Raw genomic sequence first — 13,160 nt, 5'->3', positions numbered from 1 at the left:
TTTTCGACAACCTTGTCTGTCCGGACGACTGGGCAACAAGACCAAAGTTTCGAATGCCGGCGAGGTGCTGCGCGGGACCTCCCGGCGATCACGGGACGTTCAGAAAAGGAACAGAGCCTCCTTCGCTGTGCTCTCCCTGCGCAGAAGCCAAACTGTTACATTGCATCCTGCCATTACATCTGTTGGGTTCCCACAATGGAACGCTGGTTGCCGTATCCATTGTTAAATGCCAGAACAGAACCCGGTGAAACGAAAGCCCAAATCACATTCCGGCCCCACCACTCTGCTCCCTCACCGAAGCCGGTGAGAGAATTGCTTATTTCAACTGTCCAAGGCACTGCGCCACCGAGTTGACCACTTTTATATCTGCCCTTATCGAGTATGCATCGAGATCTGACTCTCGCACACCGCCAGAGAATGAAAGGGGTTCAGAATTACCTGCCATCCTCCCCACGTCTGTGGCCGGGAACCCCATTGGCTGTAGCCTGGCTCACATCTCAAGCCTCTTGATAGACCAAGCTAACGACGCTGTTGAAGGCGTGTGGACGAGAGTAGTGGGCGAAGTCGACCTCAAGCATCGACGAGGACCTAAGGAGGTTCGAAAGTGGTGATGTCATGTTCAAATGACCTCGGTAGCGGCATGCCAACGCAGAGAGCCCGGTCTTGACAGCAAGTGCGCTACGATGTCGCTGACTTGGGGGTCACTGTCTTCGGCTTGGGGGTCTATCAAAATGCACTTGCTTTTTCCCACACTAGTGGTCGCATTCCGGGAGCTCAGCTTCATACGCTAACGGGGTTCCAAGGCTCCGAGCAATCATCACCATCCCCGATCTAGCGACAAGCCAAGATCAAGATCGACACGCCACCATCCTATACCCGTATACACTAACTTGCTGAACACGCATTTTGGGTTGGAGTTTGGCCGATCGGCTCGACTCCCTGGGGACTGTTAAGCGCGGTGTTTTTGTGGCGCATGCTATACAAGCTGACTGTTTTTGGCTTGGATCACAAAGTTGTGCTCAGCAGAAAGTCCAATCCCGAAGTTACTTCACGAGCAAGAGGGGAGGTCGGGTCGATATTTGAAGGCGTGGGCGGCTCCCGCGTGCAGTGTAGCTGAGCCGGAAAGCTGAGCGCCGGCCCACTACCACCTCTCTGATGTGTGATCCGACAAGGACAGCGGACCCGGGATACTGGACACTGCAGCTCCGGGACCGGCCCGCATTAGTGTTCACTAGTAGAGTGTGACGGTGTGTTGGTTTCCTTGTCACTTTCCCACATATCATTTTCGACAGATCCACAAGAGTTACAGGTCACACCGATCGTCATTCAAGTGAGACTGTGATCGAGACAGATTCTTGTCATCATAGCAAAAAAAGAAAGAAGTTGACGTTTGAGAACCCCATTCCTGCTATCCATACTCCGATATCACATCCCTGCTGGCCGCATCCCGATACACCAAAATCCCTGCTCACGATCGGCGCGCCATCACTCCCTCTCTCTTTACATCTCAGCTCGGAGCACCCCAGAAGAGGCGCTTGTGGCGGTCGCGATTTTTTTCTTTCGGTGACTCCTTGTTTTCCTTTATTTATTTTTCTCCGTCTCCTCCCGACCCCCTTCCTCTGTTTTGTCCCCCCACCTCGGGAAGGGGTGGGGGGGATGTCCCCCCACCTCGGGAAGGGGTGGGGGGGATGTCCCCCCACCTCGGGAAGGGGTGGGGGGGAAATGGCCTAGCCTTCCGGGGATATGCTCTCAGGTCAGCTGATGCACGCATCGTGGCGCTAGACGTCCAACTACGTAAGTGTCGGTGAGCCCAGACAGACAAACAGAGCCCGGCTACGGGCGTGAAATGTGATCGTGGGTTGATTTGATCCCCGAGGAGCGGGGGTGCCCCTGGTCTGTCGAGCGTCAAAGGGAAGAGCTGTGGCGCTAGCGGTCGCTCTCCTTCACCCCTGGAGCCTGGTTTGGGCCTTTTCCTTCGGCCTTGGTTGTTCGATATTTGTGGACTGTCTGTCGTGGCACCCGCTGACTCGGGCATTGGGGGTGAGTTGTTGGGTTTCGATGGCGTGGGCTGGTTCAAGGCTGTATGCTATTCTACGAGATCGTTGATAGCTACGGCCCACATAGCAGTCGATAGTATCCGTCCTCGTCTGCTCGCAACATACTTGATCCTGCCTGTAGAGTTCCTGTGGTACCGAAATTGACCATACTGCTCTCCTGTGCAAGCGTCACTTGAGCACTGGGTAACAGAACTTGAAAGATTGCTAGCTGTACTGGACGCCCCCCAAGGTACGGACGGGTATTGCTATAGACCAACGACCCCTAAAAGTCCGCTCAATATTCCCCGTGGAAGCAATATTCCTGTATTCTTTTCGCGCCTCGATGACAAAAGAAACGGAAGCCGTGTATCCCTTTGTGGATATAGGCACCGCCTTGGAGTTAGTTGCATATCGTCATTTTCCATCCCATGGGAGGAAACACAAAGGAAACCCGAATCGCTGTAGAGACCGCTTAATATCCCCAAGAAATCAAGGTTCCCGGAGTCCAAAACCAGTTCCCAAAAACCCCGTAGATCCCGATCCCGATCCCATTCCCGATTCCCAGACCCAAAACCCAGCTCCAAGCGCCCGAGGCTCCGAATCTCGCCCACTCAAGAGGTCCAGCCGGAACGGAACGGACCTCCCAAGACCGCACCATCATTAGGGAGCCCCTGAAGCAAAGCCAAAACAAAACAAAAACAAAAACCCTCCCCCCAGAATTACCCCGCCCCCCAACCAACCTCTCTCTCTCTCTCTCTCTCTCTCTCAACCGAACGAGTACGCAGGCGGCACGCAGATGGCGCCGCCGGCGTGGCCGACCTCGGCATCGTCGTCCTCGTGGGAGGGCGAGGCGGGCACGGTGGCGACCGACTTGCCGGCCGAGACGTAGGCCTCGTCGAGGAAGGCGACGAGGGCGTCGACGTCCTTTCGCGTGCTCATCGCTCCTAGGGATGCCCTTACGACGCTGCGGGTTTTCTTGTTAGCTCGTCTTTTTTTCTTCTCCCTCTTCCGAGGGTGAGGGAGGGAGAAACAGGGGGGGGGGGGGTGGAGCAGAGAGGAGGAGGGTTGAAGAGGAGAGGAGTTGGAGGGGGGAGACAACTTACCCCGTGGGTAGCTGATGGATGAGGCTCAGCCCGTCGGAGCCGCAGTGGTGGCCGGCGGACCGGGCGCGGTCGAGCTCCCAGGGCTCGTATTGCAGGGCTGCGAATAAGCCGCCAGGGCAGCAGATACCTGGGCCGGAGAGAGTGAGTCAGCAAGGCTGTGCCGGGTTACTAGACTTGTGGGGTGGGGGTTGATTTGGGGGGGCTTACCTCCAGACCGGATGTAGATGCCGTGGTCGTTTGCCGCCTTCTCGACGTCCGAGTAGGGCACGTAGGAGCCGTCCTCCCTGACGAGGTTGAAGGCGACGGTGGCGCCCTGGCGCAGCGGGTCGCCGAACGCGTCGTCTGCGTCCTCGCCGCCGTAGACCCGGCACGCGCGCTGGCCGTTTGCGTGCCTGAGCGAGCTCATCCCCTCGTAGAGCATGCGTGCGAGTCCCGTGGTGTGGCGCGACACGGCGGCCATGGAGCCGTACAGGCGCTGGTGGACGTCGATGGCCTCACCGAGGGCCAGGATGTTGTGGAAGGGCAGGGTGCCATCCTCGAGGGCGTCGTGCAGCGCGTAGCCCTGGCCCGCGGTCGCAACCTCGAGGCCCTTGGACTTGTGCCACGCGCCGCCGACGGCGCTCACCATGGTCACGGTTCCGCCGCCAAAGTACTTGCGCAGCGTGAGGATGTGGCCTGAGTCGCGGCGCACAACGAGGCCGCCCAGGTCCGGGAAGCCAAAGATCTTGTAGAAGGACACGCAGGCGAAGTCAGGGGCCGCGTCCGGGTCGGCGAAGACGTGTTCCATCGGGCTCGTCATGGCCAGCGCGGCCGCGTCGAGGAGGCTGTACGTGTTCTGCAGCGGCTTCGAGTCCCGCAGCTTCTTGGTCCACGACAGCGGCAGCCGCCGCCCGCTCAGGTTGGACTGGCCCGGGTACGCCAGCAGGCCCAGGCCCGTCGTGTGCCGCCGGTTGACATTGTGCCTCGCCCCGGGCCCGCCGCGCGGCTCCTCGAGCCAGCTGGCGAGGTCGCCGTCGCGCTCGAAGCAGTGGTGGTCCCCATTTGTGAGCTCGCGGACGCCGACGAGGCTTGTGTGGGACTCCTTGTGGTAGCCGTACCAGAAGGAGCGAGTCGTGGTCTTCTCCGCCAGGTCCCTGAAGGCGTCCGCCACGAGCTTGATCCCCGCCGTCGCGTTCGCGACGAAGACGAGATCGAAGTGCTTGGGGTCGGCCCCCAGGAACCGCAGCGTCTTCTCCCTCACTCCGTCCACCACCTCCCCGGACTGCTTCGCCGGCTCGTTGGCCGAGTGCGGGTTACCGTAAAGCCCCGAGCTCATCTTCCGGGCGAAACCGTCAACGGTTGACTGAGCATAGATGGTGGCCCCGCTGTGGTCGAGATAGACTCCTGGGCAACGCGTCAGGTGTCAGGTCTCTCGAGCGTGGCCAACGAAACACCACGGAGCCCACTTACCATTTCTCATATGCGGGTACTCTTCTTCCCGGAGAGCCTCTAGCGACTGGCTGTACCCCTTCGGAGGGCCCGCCACGCTCCTAAACGATACTGGGGTGACGAGGTCAGGCAACCAAGGACTTTCCCCCTAAGTTATGTCGGACGATTACTCACTCGTTCTGTGGGAGGGAGTTTGAAAAGCGTGATGGGCAACGCATAGCCTTCCTATGCTTCCTCCACCGCCAGCTCTCAGTGATGTCGGCCGCGAGATGCTTCGCCCCTGGCGTAGGAGCAGGGTGTTGTAGCGGAACATAGCTAGCGCACAATATGGAGGCAATATGGGAAGGACAAGAAGTTTGGACAACCCGACCAGCGAGGCGAATATCTTAAAAGGTTTCTTCGTACGAACCCGGGCGCGTAAACCGCGTTAAGAACCGAAGGATTACCCGGCATTAGGCATGGAATGAATAATAGTTTCCCCCCCTACTTCTGTCCCCTCCCAATGATCAGACCTGTGATCGCAGAGGGAGGGTTACTTTCGCTTTAGCGGCGGGTCATGAGGCGGTAACCTGGTACAGCCTCCATGATCTCCCTTCCAAAAAGAGGCAGCAGATGCGGAGTGGAATGCCATATCAGGTAGATGGGCGCTTGGAGCTCAAGATTATTTGAAACCTAACGAGGATCGGGTTAGGACTCACTGTCATAACAGGCTGCGGATGGTTCCCAAGGACTTCTATTCGCCTGTGTGATTGCCGCCTCGAGAACAACTTGTCATCATGCATGTAAGACACGGGACATGGTGGTGGTGTTGAGGGGGAGAGGGGCGCGGGAGACGCCGGCTGCTTCCCCGGAGACTTGGGACGTCGGTCATTGGATCACTTTGACAACCCAGGAGTAAATCAGTTTCCCTGTATAGACAGCATGTGCGGAGCCAGGATGTAACTCGACTCTGGATTCCCAGCTTTGTTGCCAAGGGCATCCCTTGATATCCGAGGGAGAGGCGTGAATGCGAGTGTCTGTTGCCTGGGCTCTTTGCGAGACCGGCCAATCCGAAGGCCCCGATACAGTAACGTAACACACCCGCATTGTGATGGAGTACGAATGGCAGCTCTTTCAGCTGCAGGACCACACTCATCCTCACCGTCCCACCCGGCCCTCGGCCCTGCGTCTGGAAACGAGCCCGCGTCAGACTACCCGCGTTGCGAGCCCGGTTTTTTGTTTTAGCAGACGCAGCCATAGGCAGGAGAAGGACCCAGTACTAAGGGTCTCATCTGGAGATCGGTCAAAGAGTAGTCTGTGTGTTCGAGTTGCATCGCATGTTGTCGAGCGACTTGGGGTTTGGGGATGGGCGCCCCTCTGCAGTTCTGCTGCGCTGGCAGCTTCAGTCTTCAGCGGGCCGGCATGCATGGAAGACCCATCCACCTCATATCTGGGCCCCTCTATTCCGCAACGGGAGCACCTGCAGGATCTCGGAGGGGGTGGTTGCGGGTTGCGATTGGTCCGACTGTTTGAGATTCGGTGCTGTCGAGGGACGGGAGACGCCCAGACTATTGCGGACGTGCGGAGTCGCTTGACAACACACCGAACCCAGGATTCGAAGGGAAGCGCACTTCGCGCGTGTTGCCGTGTTTCCCTTGTTGGCCCCCGCGTTTGATTGGCGAAGCTCGACGCCTCCATCTGGATAAACACCAGAGGAGCCGCGCTGGCACTGTCCGTATATCGGGGAATCTGGCTTCCGGCCCGTTCTGTCATATCTATCGCGACTGCGCCTCTTTTCCCTCTGTCAGCTACCACACTATTCCCCTCTGGAAGCTGTCCCACCCGACTCTGGTGCTAGGTGGCTAGCTGAGTCAGATGTTGAGAATTTTTCTGCACTATTTGTAGAGCGACGGCGAGGCAGGGAACTAGTTAGCACCAACAGGGTGATGATAAGCTCCCTCCCAGGTAATGTGACCCCATTGTTGACACATCGTTTGCAATCGTTGGAGGACTATGGGATTGTCTTGGAAATAGAATCGAATGTCATGTTAAGTCAGGGCTACAAACTGTCAAAGATCCGCGACACATTCTGCGCCCTTTGAAACGTCACCACGGCCATGGTGCCATCTAGGGAAGAAGGGGGAGCAGGAGGAGGAGGTTGTATTCCGAGAGGCTAGTGAACAGACACGAATCTGTGGGGTAGGAGCAACCCACCAAACCCTGTTGGTCCCAGGTTTGGACTTTTGACACAGGGGTCCCCACCATCTGGGCGCCTGCATATGCGTGCGTGTGTGTGTGTGTGCAGGAAATATGAGAGGGAGGGGCTAAGAGCAAACGAGCGACTTTGCTCAACAAGGTGTCGATTCCAAAAGCTGAAAAATTGAAAAATTCTCTGCGTTGTCTTACATCCTTGGAACGAAACAACCTACCTAGGTGGGCACAGTCGGTTACTAGGCAAGGTACTCGCAAGTTGATGGATACTAAGTGGAACTTGTGAGTTGATCTTCACAGGGACTAAATCCTTAGGGCCCGCTAGTCCTTGCGGTCCGCCCCATCAACTCCAACCTTATTCGGACTCGAACCCATTCCTTTCCCCCCTCGACGAGACATGGCAGGTCTAAAACTAGCTCATTGACAGTCAACCTTTGATGAGAACCTGGCGGGGAGGGATAGGCATTGCAAAAATGCTTCTATTTTATTAACAGGGTAGTAGTAGGTATCATATCTTTTGGCAATTTCCCCCCCTTGAATAAGGCAACCCCCACCAGCAATTACCCTGGCCTTCATTCGTCCACAATTCATTAATGCCATTGGTTTCCATGAAAATCTCATGTCTGGCTAGAAACAGAGTCCCCCGGTCCTGAGGGAGGTTTCCTTCCCCTTGTTTTGCTGCACGACATAGTGCCGCCGTTCAACTAGGATCCTCCATCTCGTGCAGGCTGGGAACCATCACTTGTCCTCAATCCAGGGACACCTCAATCCAGGGACACAACCTGGCCGAACACCTCGCAACGCCAAGGCAAACCGCAAAACCCGTTCTGTGGGATGGCACCAACAAAATGGATATTAGGTTGGCGAGAACCGATCCATTTCCAGCTTTGTTGTTTGTACTGTAACGGGAACGGATCAGCCCACCCACGGTTGGGTGGCGATTAGAGCAGGAACATAACCGCCGCGGCGAACGAGACGACGCCAGCCGCGCCAGTGAGCAGGCGCGCGCTAGTGCCGGCCGACGCGGTAACGGGGACCGATGGGTTGGCAGTCCCCGAGGTGCCGGTCGGGCTTGACACCGTGGTGCTGGCATTGCCGGAGCCCGAGCCCGAGCCAGAGCCCGAACCAGATCCCGAACCGGAACCGGAGCCCGAGCCCGAGCCGGTGGGGGAGGCGCCGCAGGCCGAGGTGGTCAGGTCGCCGATGCTGGACTCGGTGGTCTTCTCGAAGTTGGCGCACGAGATGCGGGTCTTGTTGGCGAAGTGGAGGACGAAGCTGCGGTTGCCGAAGAAGGACTCGGAGTCCTCGGCCGTCGACGCGAACGGGTCCAGGTACGTGACCTCGAACGGGTCCGACGTGATGGCACCGTGCTTGCCGCTCAGGTCGCCCACCTGGCAGGTCTGCGGCAGCTGCTTGTCGCAGGCAACGGTGTCGCCGCGGACGAAGGGATCCAGGTGGGCCAGAGTCGAGGTGCAGTTGCCGTCGGAAGGAACGGGGTCGACGTGGAGGTGGTACGCTGTTCCAAGGGGAGGGAGTTGGTTAGTCGTGGTGGAGAGAGATGGGGAGGGGAAAAGGGCCAGCAGGCCACTGGAAGTTTCCACTCACTGAAAGGACCACCCTCCTTGGGCAAGTTGCTGAACGTGACCTTGAACAGGACGCCGATGCCGTCGGGGTTGGCCACGGCCGCAATCGAGCCCTTGGCGTTCCCGCCGTCGGGATACGCCGCCTTCCAATTGGCAGTATCCGGAAGCTTACCAGCGTAAACGACGCCGGGGGGGTTGTTCACCACGACGGTGGCATTGCCAAGATCCTGGCGACGACTTGTTAGCATCGGAACGACAATTAGCTTGCGGTGAGGGCGGTGCGATTCTTACTCCCGTCAGAGGACTCTGGGCAGCAGCAGTGCCGATCACAACTGCAGACAGCAGGGACAGAGTAGTCGGTGCGTGCATCTTGAAGGCTGGCGTGGATGAATGAGGTTTACGTTCGGGACAGCTGTGACAGTTCTTGATTTAAGCTTGTCAGAGGGAGGGGGAGAGAGCACTGCTGAGTTTTCTCGCCAATGGATACTGTCGCTTCTGAGAAGGGAGTGAAGGCTGCGGTGAGGGAGGTTGTCCGTGGGAGGGCGGAGCAGGCCTGCCTTATTATATCTTTCGGCGACCGACATTTGTTCACTCGCACTCTTGCATGTACGTACACTACCAAGGTGGTGACTACTGACTAGCTTGATCAATCCTGTGTGACGGTCAACGGAGCTAGGAACCCTGGTGAATCGAATGCCGTCACTTTTTCATGAATCGTCCCCTGTCCCAATGTCTAAGCCAGGGATAGATCGGCATATTCCATTTCCTTGCACCACTCGGCTACGACGGCCAGTTGCAAGGCCAGGCCTGTCTACCAGCACATGCACACACATACATACAAGCGAGCAGAGACACACCACCAAGCAGACAAAATCCATACACAGGGCACATGCATGACCACCTTAATGCGGGGGGAATATATATTTATTTCAACCCCTGCGTACCAACCTCGCGAACATCATGATTCTAGGTAGCTACCTAATCTAAAGACATGGTAAACTTTCATATTGTCCGTTTACATAGTATCTGGTTTCTATCCTGCGCCAAGCTGGTTCCGAAGGCCATGGATATTGTACCGGCACCTTGTTTCTTTTTGCAGTGTCAATTCCGTCCAAGTCAAACAGACAATCCTGGACAACTTATCTGCAGGGCTAGAAGGATCGGCTTTGGAAGTTTGCAGGGGTGCTGGACTCAAAACTCTCCACCCTTGGGTCATTTCTTTGAAGGCCTCTATCCTGGATGCTGGTGAGTTACTAAAATGGACAAACTAACAGCATGACGGCAGGGCGCCCTGCAATAACCCCCCTGGACCTGCAGGCTGGGTGGCCAGGAATACCAACCATAGTCGCTACATTACGCGCCGTCAGCCCAACGTTCTGTGTATGATGCTGCGGCTACCCTCCTTTTAGAGTGAAGAGACGGCGCGTTTCACATACAGACCTGCAATCTGGTTGGCTTTCACTTTGCATTTCGCGCCTCTCGTTTGCGCATTCCACTCCCGCCCAAGGCTGGGCGAAGGAGAAATCAAATCGAGAAGAGCGTTTGCTCCTTCCACCTGGGGTTTCCTCTCTCTCTCTCTCTCTCTGTGTCTCTCTTTCTCGGCTCGTCTACGCAATTCTCTGTGGCGGACAATTGACGGAGGCGGGTAGGAGACAAATTAAACTAATATTGCGCGCAACACTGATATTACCCGTCTAGGTAGGTGTGACGACATGTTCCGTAGATCTGTGGCACTCGCATCTTGCCCCCGGCCGCTAGGCATAGTAGACACAGACGAGGTACTATACAGCACAAAGCTATGGTGTCATCCATCCCCTAGGTATGCGAATCACGCATCGGTGGCTACCAAGTAGGTACACACTTGCACCCAGCCGCCGCCTTCCCAACGCCAAGGCGACCTGCAGATGCCTACGCAGTAGAAGGATGAAGGATGATGTGAGAGGCTGAAACCCTGGCGTCCAACGACCATTCCAACATCAACATCAAATATGCCTAGCTAGGTATGGATACTTAAACGTCGGAAAGCCAACGAACACAACGAACACGTTCCCGCAAGAACTGCGCATCCTCTCTGCAGGTCTTCAACCATGGGCGCTTTGACAAGCACAGCCTTTGGTCGGTGACCCGCGCCTCAAGGCAGGGATGCCTGGTGGCGATCCTTCGCACGCCATCGGGATGGCTGTTGGTCGTTCCAGTCAATCGCATGGCCAAACTTTCTTTCAACCTCCTCTGCAACCAACACCATGGCTGGTACAAGGCAGAATCCACTGTTGATACCGAAACATCGGAGGAGCACTTAGCTTGAATCCATGGGGAGACTCCCCTACGGCAACGCCTCGGTCTCTTTCTGAACGTCCACTTTGATCCCTCACTGGTCATATCGCCGGGCAGTCTGACCTCTGGCGTTCTAGACTCTGGCATGCACGCCCTGGTAATCTCGGCCCTGGAAACACGAGATGCCCTGAGTCCTGCTTGTCAGCATGTAAGACTCCCTGTAATTTGCCGGTTAAACCAGTGCAGCATCTCCTTTTCATCGTGACCATGGCCGGGCTCAGCTTCGCCGTTTAGCCCATGGCTAGGCGACTCCTTTCAGCTTACCCAGGCGAGAATACTCCTGCTACAAAGCGCACATACACACACATTTGCTTCGTCTACGGCCGGCAATGCCAAGTCATTTCGGCAGTGTTCCAACTCGCAAGACTTGCCGAACCCTCGGGTGCTGGAACTTTGACCCGTCCGTGGGCTTTTGCGAATCGTCCCATGTTTCGATGACTGTCCTAGCCCAACCGCTCGCTCGTCTTGTTTTGTTGTCAGAGGCTTACGTTGCCTTGATAATGGAAGACCTGACCTCGTCTCCTCCATAAATGGGGCCCAATTGACGCCGACGAGCGGAAATAGGAAGATCGCATGCTGGCGCTCCTGACATCACCGGCCGACCAGATGCCGGTACCATTGGATGAGCTAGAGTTAAATGACTCAATACACTGAAAAGCGCAACTATGTCCCAGTCACCCAGTCCGTTGGCTCCAGCACTCAATTCGAAGAACTTGGGGAATAATTCATAGGTAGGAAGGGGGACTCCGAGGAGGATTCCCTCCTACCTACCTATCTTCTCGGAGGAGGACCTCCTGTCTTAGGTGGCCGTCTCAAAGGTACGGGATCATCACAGGCCAGATCTACAGACTTTATGGCACTCTCGTCGGAATTAGCTGGTTTGGGGCTAAGAGCTGTAAACTTAGTGGCAGCGGCAGTATTTATGGTCGAGGACGCGACGCATGCGTTCAGGTTGTGAGATTTGTGAAGAAGCCTGAATGATTACCACCACCAGGGATACAGGGGTAAACCGTTTGCGGCCTGACAGCTGCCGAGAGACCGAGGCCGAGGCGTCGGACCGGCAGCAATTGTGGGTCGTGGCTGCCTAGAATCCGAGGCCAATTGGCTGCTGTCAGCCGGCTGGGCCGCGGACTTGACTGAGCATCAGCCTCACCTAACGACATCATTACTGCAACCCCAGCATAAAACTCGCTATCGATTTCAAGGTCGGTGCGAACCCCCGCCCAGATATCAAACCAGGCCTGGTCTGTCGCGTTTAAGCCTGCGACTCTCCTCCCCAAGTCGCCTGCCATGAAGCCGGTCGTCAGTTCCATGCAAGCTTGGTCTTGGTAAGCTCCGCCGTCTCCCATCCATGCCTGCCTGCGACCCCCGCTGACAGCCACATAGCACCGTCATATCGGTATTTGCCATCATAATCCTCTCCGTGCTGGGTTTCCTATTCAATAAGAAACATCACGAGCTCGTCGGAGGCGAAGACGACCCGGATAATGGGCCCGAGGTGGCAGCAACGGTCTTTACCGCAGTGATCATCTATGCTGTGAGTTGCGATGGTCTTCGTCGCTGGAGTGCGCATTAACTAACCTCGTCTGTTCGATTTTACTAGGCATTCCTCGTATTTTGCGGCTTACAAGGCCTTCTACATCTACGCGAGAACCGGCGAGGAGCGATTGCATTGTGATAGACAGTTCGACATTTTGGATCGGTGCAGCACCTGGCGTTTGACCTCCATCCGAGGATATCGGGACCGAACACGCAACAAGAGAAGACATTGGAAGGGGGTTGTGTATTATAAGCATCAAGCGGAGTTGCGAAACGTCCTCTGCAGCCAGAGTGGCGGGCCTCCGTGGGTTGTTAGACTGACTGTGGATGGACAGTATATATCTGTCCCTCATACTTGGGCTCTATAGGCGTCTAGGGTCTCGACTAATTTGGGTTTACATGCACCTGTAATGATACGAGTTGTTGTCTGATTTGTGACTCTTTGAGTTGGATGTGGCTCTTCAGTTTCCGGCAATCAGCACACCACACATTAACCTCGGAAACTCCCTTGTCGACAATCGATCGGACTTGCTGCATTTGCTGCCAGAAGGCCAATGCCTCAACATATTTGGCAGGAGATTGATTGCCGAGCGGTGGTGTCATTATTCTCGTCTCCCCTCACCTTATCGCTTCAGCCACCAAGCAACCAGATCCCATAAAACAGGTTAGACAAAACGCCAAGGAACTAGAAGCTCCTCTATCACCAAAGTATCCGAAAGCTGAACAGTGCCAAACGACCAGTATTCCCATATTAGCATGATTCCTACATGCGAAATCAGTCACAGTTGAAATTAACACCAGGCACCAATGGGACAAGTGGGACTCGTGCAGGACTCCAGGCAGGGTCCCGTGCTCAAATGTCACAGGACCGCGCGACAGAGTCGCGTTGAAGCATGGGATCCCCTTGCAAGACTAGCTAGACAACTAGGCAGCACTGCCCTTATGGC

At 56.2% G+C, this 13,160-nt stretch overlaps 3 protein-coding genes across 3 annotated transcripts; 1 reads left to right on the top strand and 2 right to left on the bottom strand.

The window, feature by feature from the left end:
- Positions 1-2,801: 2,801 nt before the first annotated feature.
- QBC33DRAFT_576761 (PLP-dependent transferase) lies at positions 2,802-4,880 on the bottom strand (the record flags this gene model as incomplete). The annotated part of the gene is made up of 5 exons (XM_060430935.1): positions 2,802-3,000; positions 3,140-3,266; positions 3,347-4,522; positions 4,589-4,678; positions 4,742-4,880. The coding sequence occupies 5 exons, from the start codon at positions 4,878-4,880 to the stop codon at positions 2,802-2,804; spliced, it is 1,731 nt and encodes a 576-aa protein (XP_060285824.1).
- Positions 4,881-7,698: 2,818 nt separating this feature from the next.
- Positions 7,699-8,709, bottom strand: QBC33DRAFT_513107 (superoxide dismutase; the record flags this gene model as incomplete). The annotated part of the gene is made up of 3 exons (XM_060425956.1): positions 7,699-8,273; positions 8,363-8,567; positions 8,632-8,709. The coding sequence occupies 3 exons, from the start codon at positions 8,707-8,709 to the stop codon at positions 7,699-7,701; spliced, it is 858 nt and encodes a 285-aa protein (XP_060285823.1).
- A 3,255-nt stretch (positions 8,710-11,964) lies between these two features.
- QBC33DRAFT_556899 (uncharacterized protein) lies at positions 11,965-12,352 on the top strand (the record flags this gene model as incomplete). Its single annotated transcript, XM_060429768.1, has 3 exons — positions 11,965-12,002; positions 12,061-12,211; positions 12,278-12,352. 3 exons carry the CDS (start codon positions 11,965-11,967, stop codon positions 12,350-12,352), a joined length of 264 nt encoding a protein of 87 aa, XP_060285822.1.
- Between the last annotated feature and the right edge of the window lie 808 nt (positions 12,353-13,160).

Source organism: Phialemonium atrogriseum, assembly GCF_030411735.1.
Source record: "Phialemonium atrogriseum strain 8032-3 unplaced genomic scaffold QBC33scaffold_6, whole genome shotgun sequence".
NCBI lineage: Eukaryota > Fungi > Ascomycota > Sordariomycetes > Cephalothecales > Cephalothecaceae > Phialemonium > Phialemonium atrogriseum.
This window is presented reverse-complemented; position numbering and strand designations above follow the sequence as displayed.